Source organism: Phyllostomus hastatus, unplaced genomic scaffold, assembly GCF_019186645.2.
Source record: "Phyllostomus hastatus isolate PE091 unplaced genomic scaffold, TTU_PhHast_1.1 phas_contig_64, whole genome shotgun sequence".
NCBI lineage: Eukaryota > Metazoa > Chordata > Mammalia > Chiroptera > Phyllostomidae > Phyllostomus > Phyllostomus hastatus.
Genome location: NW_025333928.1, coordinates 11,838,942 through 11,856,456, shown reverse-complemented (window position 1 = coordinate 11,856,456; position 17,515 = coordinate 11,838,942). Strand labels below are relative to the sequence as shown.

General features: G+C 59.0%; 1 protein-coding gene across 1 annotated transcript; it reads right to left on the bottom strand.

Moving 5' to 3' along the window:
• Nucleotides 1–10,488: 10,488 nt before the first annotated feature.
• SOX8 (SRY-box transcription factor 8) lies at nt 10,489–15,559 on the bottom strand. The gene is made up of 3 exons (XM_045848770.1): nt 14,988–15,559; nt 13,516–13,745; nt 10,489–12,702 (listed from the first exon to the last, which is right to left on the bottom strand). The coding sequence occupies exons 1-3, from the start codon at nt 15,407–15,409 to the stop codon at nt 11,963–11,965; spliced, it is 1,392 nt and encodes a 463-aa protein (XP_045704726.1). The 5' UTR covers nt 15,410–15,559; the 3' UTR covers nt 10,489–11,962.
• Between the last annotated feature and the right edge of the window lie 1,956 nt (nt 15,560–17,515).

Genomic DNA, 17,515 nt, shown 5'->3' with positions numbered 1-17,515 from the left:
TCCACAAAGCCTGGAAAACCTCTTTGTGGCCTGCCCTGTTCTCTGAGGGTGGTGTGTGACTGAGGAGGGGTGGGCAGGGGGAAGTGGCCCCTGGGCCCTGGGGGAACATGTCCATGAGTGTGGACTGAGTATATCTGTGGCAGTCACAAGGTATGCCCGCAGCACACGGGGCCTGAAGGTGGGGACACGGCACCAGTTCCTCATTCTCAGCTGGGGTCCTTGGCTCTGGGCAGGGGCTTCGAGATGCTCACCAAGCCTGGGCCACACCCCCAGGAGGCCACGTGCCCTCCTGCCTTCGCTGTAGCACCCTTCTTCGCACTGGCTGCTCCCGAGAAGGGCAGAGTCTGTCCCGGCTCTTCGCCCCACAACCCCAGCCTGGTCCCACCCCACCCTGCCAACTCAGCCCTGACGAGGACGTCCATCCCTTCACACTTAAATCTTTCCCCTGACCTGGGGGGCCACGCCTGCCTCCACTGCCCATCTTCCGCTTTGGGTGGACACCAGCCATCAGGCTGTCCAACCTGCCTCCCGCTGTCCTGGCCCGTGGTACATCACTAGGTCTTCCAGCCTTTTAGAAAAGGTCGGATTTTAAGTGACCACATGCAAATGGTCGGATGAGTCACCTTCCACCTGAGTCATCCTGGCTGCTGCGAATCTTTCTATTTTAATTCCTTTTCTTTATTGAGGAGAGAGTCATGTAACATAACATTAACCATTTTAAAGTGTATGATCCTGTGACATTTAGTTCATTCACAGTGGGATGTGGCCATCACTTCTATCCAGTTCTTGAATGTTTTCATCACCCTGTACCCATCACGACTCACTTCCCTACCCCCCTTCCCCTGGCCCCTGGCGACCTCTAACCTGCTTTCTGTCCTGTGGATTTGCCCACTCTGGATATTTCCTATAGGTGGAATCACACCCTCTGTGGGCTTCTGCGACTGGCTTCTTTCACTGAGCATGGCGTTTCTGAGGTTCACCCATGCCCTAGCACGTGGCAGGACTTCAGTTCTTTCATGGCTATGTAACGGTCCACTGTGTGGATGGGCTACACTTGTCTACCCTTCAGCCTGACCCTTGTCACCCTGTTCTTCCAGGACCACAAGAGTGAGCGCTTGGTCAAACCGCCACACTTGGTCCCAGTCTGCATATCCGGCCACCACACAGTCAGGCATCAACGTGTGCTGGTTTATCCTGTAGGCATCACCGGGAAGCCAGGGGACAGGGCTACCCATGGACAGTTTGAATGTCACTAACTTAAACTGCCCAGATGTGGCACATCAGGGGTCTGGGTGCCTGTACCAGGTGCTTCCTCTATACAGAGACACTGATTCCCTGTTCACAGAGGTCACTCCGTGTCCACTGTCCCCTCTGAGGGCAGCCCTCATCACTCTAAAAGCAGGCTCTGAGCCTGGCATAAGGGGCTGCCTGTGTCCTCTTGCCCATCCCCCCGGAGGTGAGCAGTGGCCTCCCAGACAAGCTGTAGGACGCGCCCACCGCTGCACTGGGACAGGCAGAGCCGGGGAGGCTATGTGCCCCGCCGGCTCCCGCGCCTCCTCAGAGCCCGGCCTCTGCCTTCCCTCCCACTCTCCCTTACCCAGCTTCCAACTGATTTTCCTGCTGGCATTTTGGGGAAAGCGAATCCCCTGGGGGCAAATGGCATCTGTCCAAATGAGCTTTCTGAGTCTGCTTTAAAACACTTCGGGAAGCTCCAGGAGAAAAAATATGGTTTTGATTTTTCTGGAGCAGGCTTAGGCCCCCAGCTCAGCCCACATGGCCAGAGAGTCAGTCTCACCGATTCTCACCCAGACACGGCGTCAGGGAGCGCGTGGTTGAGGAGCCAGCCAGGCGGAGCTGCTGACAAGCGCCTGGGGCTCCTGTCTGAGGGTGCTGCTCCCTCTGGCCCCAGCCTCCCCTGGCCTCAGACACAGCCAGACAGCTGAACTCAGACAGGCCACTTGTCAAGGTCACCGAGAAACTTGGGTTGGACAGGAGAAAGAGTCGATCCCATGGGGCTTCAGGAGAGATCTCAGCCCCCTGGCGGTCACAGCGGCCCTTTCCCAATCTGGTGGCTGGGTGATTGGTGGATGTCAGCAGCCCCCTCCTGCCCTGCATGGCCTGGCAAGGTGAGCTCCCCTGAGCAGGAAGGATCCTGGGGCAGCTGTGCGTGTGGACAGTGATGAGGCCCTTCTGAGAGCACAGGCTGTTGCTTGCCTTGTCTGCCTTTGTTGGTGTTTCCAAGCCTGCAAGTAGCAGAGAGGGTCCGGCCACCCAGAGTCCTTGGCAAACTGTCCCCTGGGGGCTCTGCTGACCCTTCCAGACCAGGATCTGAAAAGCCCCAGGAGCACCTGCCAGCCTCCTGGATCTGGGGTCACAGGGAAAAAGGCCTCCTGCTCCCAGGGGTCCCTAAAGGTTTGCACAGCTGCCTGGCCCTCCCTGATTAGCTGGAGAAAAGCCCAAGAGGCCTCACTGTCTCTGACGCCTTATAACCCCAGAGGCCCCAGCTCCCCATGGGCAGAAAGACATCTGGGGGATCTGAAAGACATCACATGGGGCCTTGGCAAGTGCCCCGTGCTCAGCCTGGGGGGCTGGGCCAGGGTACAACTGAGTGCTCCCCACCCAGACTCTGTCCCAAAGTCCCCATCCACTCTTCTGGGGCTTGAAGCCTGTCACCCGATCACAGCTGCTGATGGGCAGAGCCATGTGCCTGGCATGAGGTGCTAGAGCGCACAATGACCAGAGTGAGCCTGCTGTGGCATTCTAGGGATTCACAGTTTGTGAGCTGGGATGACAAGGACTTACATAGTCACACCCATTGTGGTCATTGCCGATGGTGACCTGGGCTTTGGGAAAAATAGTCAGATGGGCTCATTGTTCAGGGCAGTCAGGAAGGCCTCTCAGAGGCGGCAGCATATGATCTGACAGTGAGAGGGTAGGGAGGCATGTGTGGGACTGAGGACACCCAGGGACATGAGGCAGTGCACACCACTCACCCCTTCTCCCGGAGGAGGGTGTCCCTTTACAGCAGCGACCTCCAGGAAGGTCCCTGGGGCGTGCTGTCCATCCTCCCCAGACTGGAGACAAACAGATGACCTGCTGCAGCCCATCTGGTCTCATGGGAAGTGGCAAGTGCCACGCCGGCTTGCTCTGTCCCAAGCCAGCTGGCACCCTTCTTTCCTTTCGTCTTTCCTTTGGGTTGAGGGTGCAGAGAGCTGAGTGCTGCCCCAATCGTCCTGGGTCACCCACCCCCCACCTCCTTAATATTCTCCCCCCACCCTCTCCTCTATCTGCTCCCCGCAGCACCAGCCCCGGGGGCTCCAGCTCCTCCCAGGGTGTCTCCTTGAGAACCAGCCGTTTTCACACACAGTGCCCTTCTGCTCACAGGCTCAGTCCAGCTCAACGCCCACCCGGGAACCAGTACCCATATCTGATAGCGTATTGTTTCCAACTGCTGCAAAAAGCCCCAGACTTCCCCCAGGGCGAACCCCCGAGTCCCCCGGAGCTCCAGAGCTCAGAGCCTCCTGTGTGTGCCTATAAAGGGCAGAGTCTCTGGGATGTCAGCAGGGCCACTGGGTGCACATGTCCTCCTTTCCATGACGTCTGCCCCAGGAGTCACTGAGACTCAGAGCATGGCACCACTCTGGCTTCTCCATCTCGTGGCTGCATGGGTGTCTCCCACTTTAATCCTCTCAGCCGGGCATTTAAAATGAGAGCTCCTGATGGCACACTGGCAAAGCTGCCATCTCCTTCCTGGCTGGCTTCCTAGCCCCTCTGAGGGCCCAGGCAGACAGCCCCCAGGTGCCCACTTGCCAGATGGGTAAACAGAGTCTGAGCCTCCCCTGATGTGCCTGGTAGGGGTGGGCGATCAGCAAGAACTGTGGAAGCTGCCTATATCTGGCGGCCCTCCACCCTCCTGACACTGTGTCAGGGGGCAAAGACTGGAGGGCAACACAGTGCATTTTGCAGACTTGAGCTTCAGGGACTCAGAATAAAAGAGGACTATTCTCAGGACTCTCCAGGGGCTTTATGCAAATGAGCCTCCCCTGAGACTGTTCTGCAAAAGGCAGGGAGCAGACACTCCCACACTCTGGATCTGCTGCTCTGCCACTGTGCCGCCCACGAACCCTGTGGAATTAGCTTGCAAATGGGAGGAACAGGTGACAGGCACCCTTGAGAAGAGACTCAGCCGCCCATCTCAAACTGGGGTGTGCTGAATGGGAGGCAGGAGCCAGACCCCATTGCAAATTGAGATGTGATTTGTCTCCCTTCCAAAGACACCAAGCTGGCTGCATCCCTGATCTGCAAGAAAATTACTTTCCTGCCAGATGAGAACAGGACGCCCACCTTCGCGCAGCTCCAGCTTGTCTTCCTCCAGTGACAGGGTTCAGCAGCGTCTGCTAACTCCTGACGCTGTTTGGATTCTTGAAACAATGAGAACCCCGCTTATCCCGGCAGGCTGGGCCTGTGACATCCATTTGCCCGCAGTGGGGCTGGGGCTGCTGTTCATGGGAGGAAGTACTCCAGCCAGCGCTTCCTGCTCAGGGGACCTGGCACCCCAGCAGCTCCCGCTGGGCTGGCCATCATGGCGGCAGGTCCCAGGCCAGGCTTGGCGTCCAAATCCTGAGCCAAGCATCTGCCCACAGGCATCTGCGTTCCTGACAGTATTCCTGGGGGGAGGGGTGTGTTCTTGCCATTTCACAGACGGGCCACTGAGATCAAAGAGGCCGGTAACTTGTCCATATCCATGCACCCTGGGGGGCCCAAGCTCCCAGACACCAGGCACCATGCCCCAGGATGAACCTTTCCCCCTCTCCCTATTTGGAAAAAAGCAGAAGCCTCAGGGTTCTAGAGCCAGGGTCACCCAGGCACTTTATCCACCTTTGTCCCCCCTCCCCCTTTAGTGAACAAGTTCCTCAGAGGACGTGAGTGGGCCCGGAATGTGAGGGAGAAGGGAGGGGAGGGCCGGAGGGCCCTGCCTCTTCAGGGGTAATACCCAGCGCGTCCAGGCCTGCCTTAGCCCCACGCACGTATCTGAGAGGGGACACACGCTGTCAGATGGTGCATAGAAAAAGCATTGCCAGTGCTCCCCCAGGGTGTCTGGATGCCCTGCCACCCAACAGGACAATTGTTACCTGGAAGTAGGTGTGGCCTCTTTTCCATGCATCCCTGACTTGGGATAGAGCCTCTTCCCGGTGGAGAGGGCACCCAGAACTTGCCTTCTGCCTGTACGAGGGGCAACCCTCTGCCCAGAGCAGCCCAGTCCCCATGAGGGTCTCAGGCGCTCAGGAGCCATGCCTGGAGGACAGCCTGGCCACCTGTCCAGGTTCAAGTCCTGGCACCAGCTCTGCGAGGTGTCCCAGTGGTCGTGTCATCTGTCCCCCGACATCCAGCCCAGAAAGGGTTGATGACTGACTGGTTGGCACCCGCAGAGCAGGGGAGACCCCTCTCCCATCCTGCCTTGGGTTTTACGCACACTCGGAGCGTTCCTGAGGAGACACCCAGTGAAGGAACTGGACACGTCTCAAAGCTGCAGGAGACCAGGAAGCCAGCAGCTCCAGGCAGTCTCCAGATCCAGCCCCCAGAGGGCCGCAAGGTCGTAGGGATGAGACAGGTTGAGCCTCCCGCTGTCCAGAAGCTGTGGGTAGTGGGCCCCACTATGTAGGCCCAATTCACAGGCTCTCTGATCTTGCTCCCCCCAGAGGAGTTCAATTCCTCTGAGTGGGAGAACCGGATCTGTGGGTGGCACTTTTTTCCTGGTGGAGTCTAAATAACCATGACAGCAGAAGCTATCAGGAGGGTAGGGCCAGGCTCTGAGGAGTTCCTTCTAAGTCTTCAGAGCTCCTCTGCACTTCCCTCCCCTCCTGTCTCCTCCTCTCTCCTCCCCTACTGTCCCCTTTTCTCTCTTTTTTTCCTCCCCTCCTCTCCGATCTCTTCTTTCCTCTCCTCTCCATCTCTCTCCACCGTCCCTTCCCCTCCCCCTCCCACTCCCCCTCCCTGTCTTCTGCTTCTCACAGTGCAGGAGCACTCCCACTGCTGGCCTCTGTCCCCTGGGCTGGGAACTGGAGTCCAGGGGTCAGAACCTTTGCCCAAAGCCCCTCTGCATCTAAATATTTACTGCCATTGTCCGCACACAAAAATTAATACCCCCATTTTGCCGGGCAAGTCCAACTGCCCACTTTGCCTTTGGACAGTGAGGCTGGCGCTGCTCCGCTCTGGCTGGCCACAGTGTCAGTGCCCACAATGCCCGCACAGAGGCCGCTGGTTGCGCATACAAAGCACCCAGCCAGCCATTATCATTCTGGAGCTGAAATCCACCCCAGCGTGCATCTCATCGGTCATTCAGCAGCCCGTAATGACTTGTCAGTTCCTTGCCCTGCCATTTTCTGTCTAATTAATTCTTTTATTGTGCACCGGATAAAGAAAGACAAAGGCCTCCCGGCAATAATGATTCATTAAAATGCAGCGCCTTCCCTAGAGTTGCTGGCCCTGTACCAGCCTGGCTGCTCTGCCCTGCCAGGCCTCGCACCCCTTAACCCTTTGCGGGGTTCTGGCTTGGGGTGCCAGCCTGCCTCAGCCTCTGGGGAGCAGATGAGTGGGGCTCCTGCCGCTGCTGGTGTTCAGGGAAGAGGCTGACCTGAGCTGGTTAGGAAGCCTCATAGAAAGACCTCGTGAAGTGTCTCCTGTGGCAGCCAGAGCTGGAGGAGCTCAGGGTCTGGCCCAGCCCTCTGGGGAACACAGGGGCCAGAGAGAGCTGGGAGGTGTGGAGAGGGCTTCTGCCATGCACACACAGGACCCCACAGGGGACAGCCTACCTGGGCAGGGGAGGCGACCTGAGCTTCTCCACCAGCCATTCCAGGGCCCAGTTGAGGGAGCCACGCAACAAGTCACTGCAAGGCTGGGAGAGACAAGGCGAGAGGAGAGAAATTCCCAGGAGTCCAGGGGCGAGTCTGCCAGCAGGATGCAGCTGGAAGGCACCTGTCTCATGTGTCTGTGTGTTGGCCTCGGCCACGCCTGGTTAATCCTCAGGGAAACTGAGGTACAGAGAGATATACTGACAAATGGCGGAGCCTCCAACCACTGGCTCAGTCAGCCTTCCTGTGGGAAAGACTGGAGGTGGCCTCGCTGCAGCAGGAGGATCCAGTCCCAGAGGCAAAGATGGGAGAAGCAGCGTTGAGCGCCCCCAACCTTTATTCAAATGCACCTTCTCTGCTGGTTTCACTTTTACTTAAGTTTCTTACTAGCAAACCCTCCCTCTTTTGCAAATGCGCAGAAAGAAGCATCATGTGACTGGAAGTAGTAGTGATACCACCAATAGCCACTCTCCAGTTCAGTGCAAAGTGCTCCATCGAAGCAGGTCCCAATCTCACTGAGTGCCCCCAGCACCAGGGTGGGGGACATTCCCATCTTACAGGCAGGAAAACCAAGCTCCCAGAGGAAAGCCAGGTTCCCCAAAGACAGCTGGATGAAACAAAAGACACAACACCCCTGAGCGCCAGGCCTTGGTCCCTCTCAGCTCCCGGCAGGCCCTCACGTGAGGGTGGGCCCACGCCCTAGGGCATCTCTCCCTTTTGCCCCTTCCCTCCCTGACTTTCCTCCTCTGCAGACTCCTGCAGCCCCAACAGCCCCCACCTGGGAAGATGTCACCTTCAGACCCGCTCCCTCCAGGATACAGGAGAACCCAAGTGGGCAAGCTTCTGCTGGGGTGAGACAGGAAGGAGGAGGCACTAGGACACAAAACTTCTGTCCAAAATGCAGACAGGGAGATGAAGTTCCTTTCCCCGACAACGTGGAATGTGGGGGTTCCAGGAGTGACAGGGACCAGGTGAGTCCCTGTGGCTCCCAAGCACATCCTGGTCAGGGGTCATAGGTGGTCAGGAGGCACAGCCCCTCACCTGACTGTGCAGCTCCACCGTCACGTCCCCAGGATGGGTCAGGGCCACAGAGCAGGCTTCAGGTAGCAGGGCCCCAGGTCTGAGGCTGTGTTTATGGGCATCCTGCATCTATGGTCTCCTTCCCTTGGAATGATTCCTTGGCCCAAGTACTTGGTGGGGCAGCCCCCTCTCCCTGTCTTGGGACCCACCATGTTCTCCAGTGGGAGGGGGGATGCAGCAATGCCAATTCCGTGGCTCTGAGACTGGGTCCAGGTTGATGCAGGTTTTCTGTGAGCCTGGTGGAAGAGTACAAGGAGGCGGTCTACACAGGTGGCGAGGGCTTGTCTAGTGTTTGGTGGCCGTCATGTCCCCACTGGGAAACATCCCCCAGCCCTGATGGGCAGCAGCCCCTGTAGACTTGGTCAGCCAGAGAGGGCCCACGAAGATCCCCTAGGCCAGACACTGGGGAGAAAACACTGGGGTCCAGAGACCAGGTCAGGACCCCAAGGCTATGACACCCACCCTGGGCTCCTAAATGTGGCCTGAAGTCAAAGGAGGTTGCATGTACCCCGAATCTGACTCCTGGGTCAGGCCTGGTGAGTGGGGGCCATAGGCCTCTGCCAGGCAGCTGCTTGGAGGCCATAGGCCCTCCCCGAAGCTGACAGACACATTGGCCGTGAACTCACATCTAAACAGAAAATCCAGTCCTGAAAGTCGATATGGTCCCAGGAAGGGCTATTGTGCCTGGGGCCAGACGGGGCTTTTCTCCTCTCTCAGAGCCGGCTGCATCATAAACGCCATTTCCCCTTTCTCTTTGAACAGGGCATTTTCTTCAGCTGAGATCAGAGGCAACGTGCTCTTTTCTGGATAAGGAAATAAAAAATGAGGAACTTTCCCGCTAGCCCATCCCCAGGATAGGCTGCTCTTGGTGAGAACAGGGTTCTGTACAACCTTGGACAAATACCACCTTGGACTCCGGGCAAGGCAGGGCCAAAGCTGGCCTCGTGAATAATGTCATCAGCCAGGAGCTCCTGAAAAACCCTCACCAGCTGGAGGACGGTCCCCAGGACCCATCATACAGGTCCTGACCCCCAGGGCATCCGCCTGGGTTACCTCCCCAGAGCATCACTAAGGGACATGGGGACCCCACGACTCCAAGGCCCTTCAGCGCCCGAGGATGCTTAGCAGAGAGGCCAGTGACAGGGCCTCCGGGGAGAAGAGGGGGCCTGGAACAGGCAGGGGAAAGTGCAGAGCCTCTCGTCTCCGTGCCCTCAGCCCAGGCAGGGGCATAATTTCTCCAAGGTAGTGCTAACTGTCCTTCCTGTCCCTGAAGCTTCATGAGCTCAGAGGTGGGAAACCCATTGGGACCCAGTGCCATGAAGCTTTTCCACCAGGGCAGGTTGGTGGGAGGGAGGGCCAGGCCCCCAGGAGTTAACACGCAGAAGCCCCGCCAAGTCCAAACAAAACTGCAGAACGCCCGGCCCTCAGGAGCCTGGCAAGGCCGGAGCAAACCTGCAGCAGCCAAGAGGCTGCCTCGTTCACCCCATCAGTGAGCCGGACGCCAGGATTCCAGCATTTGGGGTGTCAATAGGAGAGCTCTGAGGGCCATATGGATCTGGGCAGCCCTTGGCTGGACACAGGATGGGCTGGGCCATTTCCATGCAGGCGGAGGGTTGTGAAAGTCAAGGAGTCCACGAGCTTGGCTTTCCATAGCCCCCTCCCACATGCCACCTTGCCCCAGAGGTGTGGCACACCCTGGGCCGCGCCAACACTCAAAAACCCAATCAGCTTTTCCCAAACACTACTCTCATCAGTCCTTAGACATGGCCCCCAGCATGGGGCAAGAGACATGCCCCGGACCGCAGCTACGCAGGCGTCTGGGCAGGCGAGAGGATGGGGTGACCATCCCCCTACCTGGGCCACCCCAATAAAATCGCAGCGGCAGCTGCCTCATGTATCTGGGTTCTCACGAGAAGCATATACTCCCTCTTACCCCCAGCCCCGAGAGGCCCCTGAGCCAGCCGCGTGTGCCGGGGAGGCCCCGCCAGGGGGTTAGGCTGCCCCTTGCTCGCTGTCACTCCCCACAACCGTTTCTCCCTAGAAACACTTTCCGCCAACCAGACAGCCCAGCCCGGCTCCCGCAGCGCGGCTTTTATCCCGCTCCCGGCCTGGCCCTGTGCCAGCGCCCGAGAAATGCCGTCAGCCACCCAGAAACCCGCTCTGGGATTCGCCTGGGAGGAAACCACAGCCCCTGAATCTGGCCCATCTGGACCTGTTTTGCGTGCTGAGGGGCCCCCCAGGAAGGAAGACCCATCGCCAGCTTCCTGGAGGTTTCTGAGATCTGTCGTATTCGGATTCAGACACAGTGCCCAGGAGGGAGGGTGGTCTGGCCACCCCCACCCCCAGGATGGAGATGGGTCTCCACCTTCAGTGGGGGTCTGGGTGGGCCCGGGGGCTCTGAGGCTGGAGAGATCCACCTTGCCTTGGCCGAGCCCCGTCCAAGCAGGACCCCAGGGCCTCGGAGCCCGACTACCGCCCGACTGAGGGAAGGCAACAAACACGATGCAGCCCACATAGGTAGAAAGCTTTTTTTTTAATTTTATCAAATTGATCTGTACAAAAGTTAGCATTGCTTGGTCAGAAAGTAGCGAAACACAGCAGGTAAGTGAGAACAAAAGTCCAAACTCAACACCGAAAAATAGGATTGCATAAAAATGAGTTTGTTGTCGTTCCCTGTCCCCCCACCCCCAGAGAGAGATATGCAAAGACTTTTCTAGAAAAAGGTAGGTAGAGTAGAAAAAGTAAAAAGAAGCAACTTCTCCAATGTATTTAAATTTACAAAGTTTAAAGGCACAAGTTTCCATGAAATTGGCAGTTACTGTAGCTCAGCATACAGCGGAAGCAGTACAGGTAAGTCAGATATTATTTGTCTAAAACAAAGAATCTAAAAACACTTAGTGAATAAGGTTTTAGTTTCACAGCTTGGAGGTGGCGCCTGGTTCCTAAGAGCCAAGATTAATGTGTTTCTGAAGCCACCACATCCCAGGAAATTCCCGTCTCTACCACTTAGCACAGTTGTGGGCAGCGATGAAACTGAACAACGTCCCTGCCTTCTACACCTCAAGTTAATGCCTGGTGCCAGGAGCACCCCGACCTGATCTAAGACACGCTACAAGGCGAACTCCTTCTCCCTCAGAGTCCCAGCTGCCTCCTGGAAGCCTGGAGCTCAGCCCCTCCCTGATGCCTCCCAGCAGCCGGGCCCCAGAAGGCCCAGAACGAGGGTCCCAACCCCACCTGCCTCCTGGCCCAAGTCCTCAGCTCCTCGGCGTCCATTTTATCTTAAATTCTACTCTCTGCACAAATTACTTCATTAATTAAAGATAAAATAACACAGGACATAAATACATTTTAACAGCTTTCAAAACAAATCCAACACATTTAAGCTTCAAAAATAAAAATTAAAAAAATAAAAGAGAGAAGTGTTAATCAGTGCAGGGAACACCTCAGAGCTAATGAGCTGATCCCAAGAGATGCTCCTGCAGACCCATCCTCGCTGAGGCGCTCCTGCGGATTCGTGCCTGCCCGGCTGCTCCTCCAGACTTGTCCCGCCAAGGTGGTGGGTGTGCCCTCCCGCTGCAGGGGTGTCCCCACTGGTCCTGGGAGTTCTCGGCACTGGGGCTGGCCGGGACCGCAGAACGCAGGAGGCCTGGAGACACTGTGCCTCTTCCCTCCTTTTGTCCTTTGTATTGCGGCTCCATTTTGCTTCCACTGTGCTGCAAAACCGAGGCGCTGGTGTCTGCGCAGAGAACGGACCCAATGGCCATCTTTCATTTTGAAGTTGCCAGTCACCACAAAGAGAGAGAGGAGGAGGAAAAGAGGGCTTTGTCCACCGATGGAAGTTTGCAGATCTGGAAGCAAAGGGGATTGGTCAGTTTCCTGCACACATCAGCAGGCACTTGATGGAGCCGGCACACACTGCTGCCTCCTCCGACATTGCTGGCCAACACCTCCAGGGAGACCTCAGAGGCTGTCTTTGCTGATAAAGGTTTTCCTCCGCCCACGCCGGCCCTCTCCACTCGACCACGGTGCCCTCAGGGTCTGGTCAGGGTGGTGTACACCGGCTGGTCCCAGTTACTGGGGGGGCTGTGGGCAGGCGGCACAGAGAGGCTGCTGAGCAGGGGCGAGGTATAGGGCCGGCGGGATGAGTGGAAGTAGGGATACTGGTAAAGGCTGGATGGGTAGCCTGCATAAGGGTTGTAGTAGTTGGGGGCCTGCAGGTCAGTGTAGTCACACTGGGAGCTGGTGAAGGAGCTGGGGGCTACAGCAGAGGCGGCCGTGGTGACGTTGGCCTGGGCGCTGTAGGAGCTGTAGTCAGCACGGCCTGGAGAACTGTGTGACTGGTCACCGTAGTGGCCAGGGCTCAGCTGCTCGGTCTTGATGTGTGGCCTAGGGGGACCTGCTTCAGTAGGTGACGTGGAGGCCGATGGGGCTCCCTTGTGGGCCCACACAGGGGATGCCCCAATGCCCGCTGACCCCGAGTGTGAGTAGGAGGCCCCAGCATAGGAGCCAGAGGTGGAAGGCTGGCCAGGCTCTGTGGGCAGGGCCGAGTGGCCATTGAGGGGCAGGTACTGGTCAAACTCGTGAACATCAAAGGTGTCCATGTTGCCGATGACCTCGCTGCTCAGCTCTGAGATGTCCACATTGCTGAAGTCGATGTTCTGGCGCCCGCTGTCCACCAGGCGGCGGCCTTCCAGCTTTAGCTCTTGCTTGCCCCCTTGGTGCAGGTCAGTCTTGGGGGTGGTGGGTGGGGTGGGTGGCCCGTGGGTTTGCCCTAGGGTCAGAGCACATTTCAGGGATAAATACCCTTTCTGTGGGGGTAGGAGGTGGGGCTGGCAGGGCCAGCGGGCTGGAGACATGCACACAGGAGGAAAACCAGCCCACTAACAGCCACAGGTAGGAATCAACAGCTTTTTGTTCTTGTACATTTCCCAGAAATTCCAGCAAAGCCAGACCCAGACCTCACTCCTTGGCCGAGAAAATTCCATTAAGCACTGTTCTATGTGAAGACCCAGAGCCAAGGAGGCCCCAGAGTGAAACCCACAGTGGAGAAGAAAGAGATAGCCACGTTTAGGAAGCTCTCCAGGAGCACCCGGCCCTGTGCACAGGACAGAACCACAATCCACACAAACCCTGTTTGTAACTGTAGCCACCTTAACCGAGGCTGCTTGGGGGCCAAGACTGCACCCCAGTCAGTTGGATCCAGAAGCTGGGCAGCTGACCACCATGCCAGCAGTAGGAGTGAGTCCTGGGTCAAAACCAGCAAAAAATCCCAGGGACGCAGAGATGCCTTTGGGTAGGACAGAAAACCCCACATCACAGAGTGCCAACCAGGCAAAGCTGTGAGACACTCAAGCTCAGAAGGGCTAACCCAGGTACTCTCCCAACCCGGAGCGTGCGTCAGCAGTGGCTGTTACTCAGGGCTTTGGAAGCTTTTGGAGGATACCCAGGGAAGGCTTGGTTCTCTTATGCGTGCCTGCCCTGGGAGTGAGCTCCTGTTCCCCCCTCACTGTTCATCTCTGCCACGGCCAGAACCCCACCTTCTCCCACTGAGGATTCTCAGATACTGGGGACCCCAGAAGCCAACCTGTGTGGTCGCTGTGGTGATGTGCATCGCCAAGGCCTGCGTCAGTCTTGTATACAGCACCACTGGGGTGGTGGCCCAGCTCGGCACCTGAGTCCGAGTCACTCTGGCCTGTCTTCACACTCTTCCTCCGGCGGGGCTGGTACTTGTAATCTGGGTGGTCCTTCTTGTGCTGAACACGCAGCCGCTCTGCCTCCTCAACGAAGGGGCGTTTCTCACTCTCACTCAGCAAGCTGCCGAGCCAAGAGCACAATCGGATGGCAAGGGTGTCAGGGCCAGCACCAGTGTCCATGCTGCCCAGAAGCTGGACTGTACCCCAGGGGAGGTGCAAAAAGGGGACCAGGATGACCCAGCCAGAAAAGCCCAAGTGTACCCGCTCCTCAGTGGGCAGTACTCCCCCTCTTTGAGCCACGGTGCCCAGTTGGTGAGGTCTGGGTGCTTGTTAGAATCAAAGAAGAAGCAGTAACAAGACCCGTATCTCTCATCTCCTTTTTCCTCCTCTGACTTCCCCTGCCCAGCCTGCATTTGTCCCCTTCCTTATTAAGGGCTTTCTAAGGTGGGCGGGCGGGTGTGGGGAGAGCCAGACCCAGCTGAGAATACACACACCATGGACAAAGTGAGCTTTCTGGGAACCGAGGTGGGACTCCTCTGACAACTGGGTTTCCCAGACCTCCAGAAACACTGGCAAAACCCAGTGGTTCTCAGTGAGGCCCAGAACATGCACTGGCCCCTCAGACTCTTCCAGAAGTTCACTTCTAAGTGCCTGTGGGACAGGGCATTGGGGCACAGAGGCACAACAAGTCCACGGCACCCCAAACGGACAGAAGCAGTAGCACGGAAGACAAATGTGCAAGCTTCAAGAGCCCACTCGTGAGGTAAGAATCGGGGAGCGGTGTACCAGTGCTCTAAACCCAAAGCTGTCCACTTTAAACCCAGATAGAGTGTTCGGTGGGGTGAGCCGAAACCTTCTCAGTGCTGCTGTCCAACTTTCGGCAAAACCCACCAGCTTCACTATGCCAAACTGTGCAGCTGCATGGGGAAGTTGCCAGCGGAGCAGACCCTCCCTCTGCCCTTTCCAAGGAGCACCACCTCCAGACAGCAGCATGCTGCCCACTGCTGTGTTCTGCTCCCAGACAAGAGGCAACACTTCTAGGGGATGGATAGGCTTCCAGGCTCTGAGGCCACTTACAGCTGGGGCCCCCAACTGCCAGCCACCACCTTCCGCGGGCTGTTCCCGTTCCAGGTTCCAGGAATGTGGTAAGGGTGGCACACTCCTCCTGCTGCCCTCTGTGGGTCCACACCCGGAGGGCCAGCGCGCCTGGTCCCTGCTGGCCAAAGGGTGTTTTTCCACTAGGACTCGCCCTGGGAACAGCCACTGGGAGCAGGGCCGAGACCGGGCGTAGCGCCACCTCCCCAAGCCCCCAAGCACCCCAGGACTCACGCGCAGCGCCCGCCCCCAGACTGGGGACACTCACCGCCACAGCTTGCCCAGAGTCTTGCTGAGCTCGGCGTTGTGCAGGTGTGGGTACTGGTCCGCCAGCTTACGGCGTGCGGCCTGCGCCCACACCATGAAGGCATTCATGGGCCGCTTCACGTGAGGCTTGGCCTTGAGCGCGCCGCCGCCGCCACCGCGCACCGGCATGGGTACCAGGCTCCAGTCGTAGCCCTTCAGCACCTGCGACACAGCGTCGCGAATGCAGGCTGGGAAACGTTCGTCTGCCGCCTCGGCCGAGTCGCTCCGGCCACTGCTCCCCGTGCCTGCCGCGCGGCCCAGGCCCTCAGAACCCGAAGGCGACGGTGGCGAGTCCGAGTCCGAGTCCTCCACGTGCGACATGGAGCTGGCTGTGCCAGACGGGCTGCAGGGCGGCTGGGTGCGGGTCTCGGTCATGTCCAGCATCTGGGCCGCACGCGAAGGGGCGTGCACCGGAGATGCGCACCGGGACAGATGCCGGGCTGCGCTGTGGCCCCTCTGGAACCCAAGGTCACCGTGCTGTGGCCTGACCTGCGTCGCCGCCGCCGCCGCCGTCCCCAATCTTCTTGCTGTCGCTTCTACCGCCGAAGCTCAGTCCCGCGGAGGGACCCGCAACAAGTTTCTTTAAGCGGCAATAGCGAGGCCCCGCCCCTCTCTAGGTTCCTCATTGGCCCGCCTGCGCGGCCCGCTGCCCCCGAAGGCGGAGTTTGGTCGCCCCCGCCCCTCCCCCCACCTTAAAGAAAGCGCCGGGATTCCCGCTGCGACCCCGGGCGCCCCGCCCGGCGCTGAACCACGTGGGGTCCGGTGCGCCAGCCAGCCGAGGACTAGATCCCTAACGGTGCACCCGCCCGCCGAATCGTCCCCCAGTGCCGCGGGCCTCCCTTCCAGGAGGGACGAGAAGGAAAAGGAGGTCAGAGATGGGGACAGTGGGGTGCTCTGCATGCCCCCGGGCTCTCCGCCCTGCTCCTTCAGCGGGCGAGTGGTGGCCCCTGTGCACCCTGCCCCTATCCAGTCGCCCAGCCTCGGTAGCCAACTCCGCGAGTAGACAGGTCCTCAAGGGCCTCTCCCACCAGCCTGTCTTGAGCCTTGACGTCTTGCCCGCAGCCCAGAGGCGCCGGGGTCAACTACTGCCAGCTTTCCGCCCAGGGGAAGGTCGGCTCGGCCTACTCTCCTCAAAGCCGAAGCTCACCACCCGCAGAGCCGGCGAAACTTGCCAGAGCGTCCGGCGCGCCCCGAGTCTGCGTGCCGCGCACGTTCGAGTAACACAAGGAGCCTCGGCTCAGGCTCGGAGCGAGGTGATCCCAGGTGCCTCGCCCCAACCGGGTATTGAAAAGACTGGCTGGGGCGCGGCCCTAGAAGCCGGGGCAGCCGTGCGGGGTGGGAGCGTTGGGCGAGACTTGGGCTGACCCTAGCTGTTGAGTCCCTGGGGCCTCGCGGCGGATGGCGTGGCCGGACGCGGGGGCCCAGAGCCTTCCGGGCGTGACCCAGGGGGTGGGGATGGGGATGCAGTCCGGCGGGGCGGTCCTGGGTGGTCCCGCGGAGGTGGCCGCTTGGGGCTCCTGGAGTGGAGGAGGTGGGCGCGCCCGCGGAGGAGAGGAGGTGGGCGGGGTGTGCAGTTTTCGGGCTGGGGGGCGGTGGGGTCGGAGAAGGGACATTTCCCCGGAGGCAGCGCCGGGCCACGCCTCCGAGACCGCCCCCGCGACTTGGCCTTGGGCCGCGCGGTTCCGTGAGGGCAGCACGGATTCTTTCTCCAAACCCGCGGGGAGGCCACCGGCCGCGTAGAGCCTCGCGGTGCAACACCCTTTTCCCCAACGGCTGACTTGGTTATGGGTGTCTCCGAACTTGGGGCCAAAGAGCCCCGGTGACCCTACCTAAGCAAGGGCGCCGGGCTCCTCAGCTTCGCACGCCCCCCCCGCCCCGGCGAGTCACGGAAGCCTGAGTAGCATTGGAACAGGAATGATGCCCTTTCTCTGGCAACAGGAGGAGCTGGTCTGTCAGAAAACTCCAAATTGAAAGTCGGCGGGGCGTGTGGAATTCTGCCCTTTACCAACCCAGGGAGGACAATGCACCCCCGATGCGCAGAAGGAGCCTCCTACCCCCAGCCGGGCACAGGACACCGTTTGCCCCACGGGTCCACTACCTCCCGGGGCTGTGAATTCCTTAGAAACGGAGATGCGGAGATGCAGTACTTAGAACTTAGAGTCTGTGAGTCCTGATGGTCCGGACTGTTCTGACCGCCCAGCTAGGGAGGAGGCCTTCGCCTCCCTGGGTCTGCCCTGGTCCCAACCGGCAGCCTTCCTTTTCCTCACACCTGGACTGTGCCGGCCCAGGTCTCGGGCCACCTGCGGGTGACTAGAAGGCCTCTTGTCTTTGGTCGTGGACTAACCTGCTTGCCAGAGGTCAGTGAGCCCCACTTTTCACCTTCAGGAAAGGGGGTAGGGGGTGCGCTTGCTCTTTAAAGTGAACTGAGTGCTCCCACCTGGTGGCAGAGGGAGAGCTGGCTTACAAGAGTGGTCTGTTCTCTTGCCTCCC

Bases quoted from the DNA above. Each gene is read 5' to 3' on its own strand.
- SOX8 (XM_045848770.1), bottom strand. From the start codon at position 15,409: ATGCTGGACATGACCGAGACCCGCACCCAGCCGCCCTGCAGCCCGTCT. The intron at 13,746-14,987 runs GTGAGTGTCCCC...TTGGCTCGGCAG, and splicing joins ACTCTGGGCAAGCTGTGGCG to CTTGCTGAGTGAGAGTGAGA. The intron at 12,703-13,515 runs GTTGGCTTCTGG...CTCTGACCCTAG, and splicing joins TCACCACAGCGACCACACAG to GGCAAACCCACGGGCCACCC.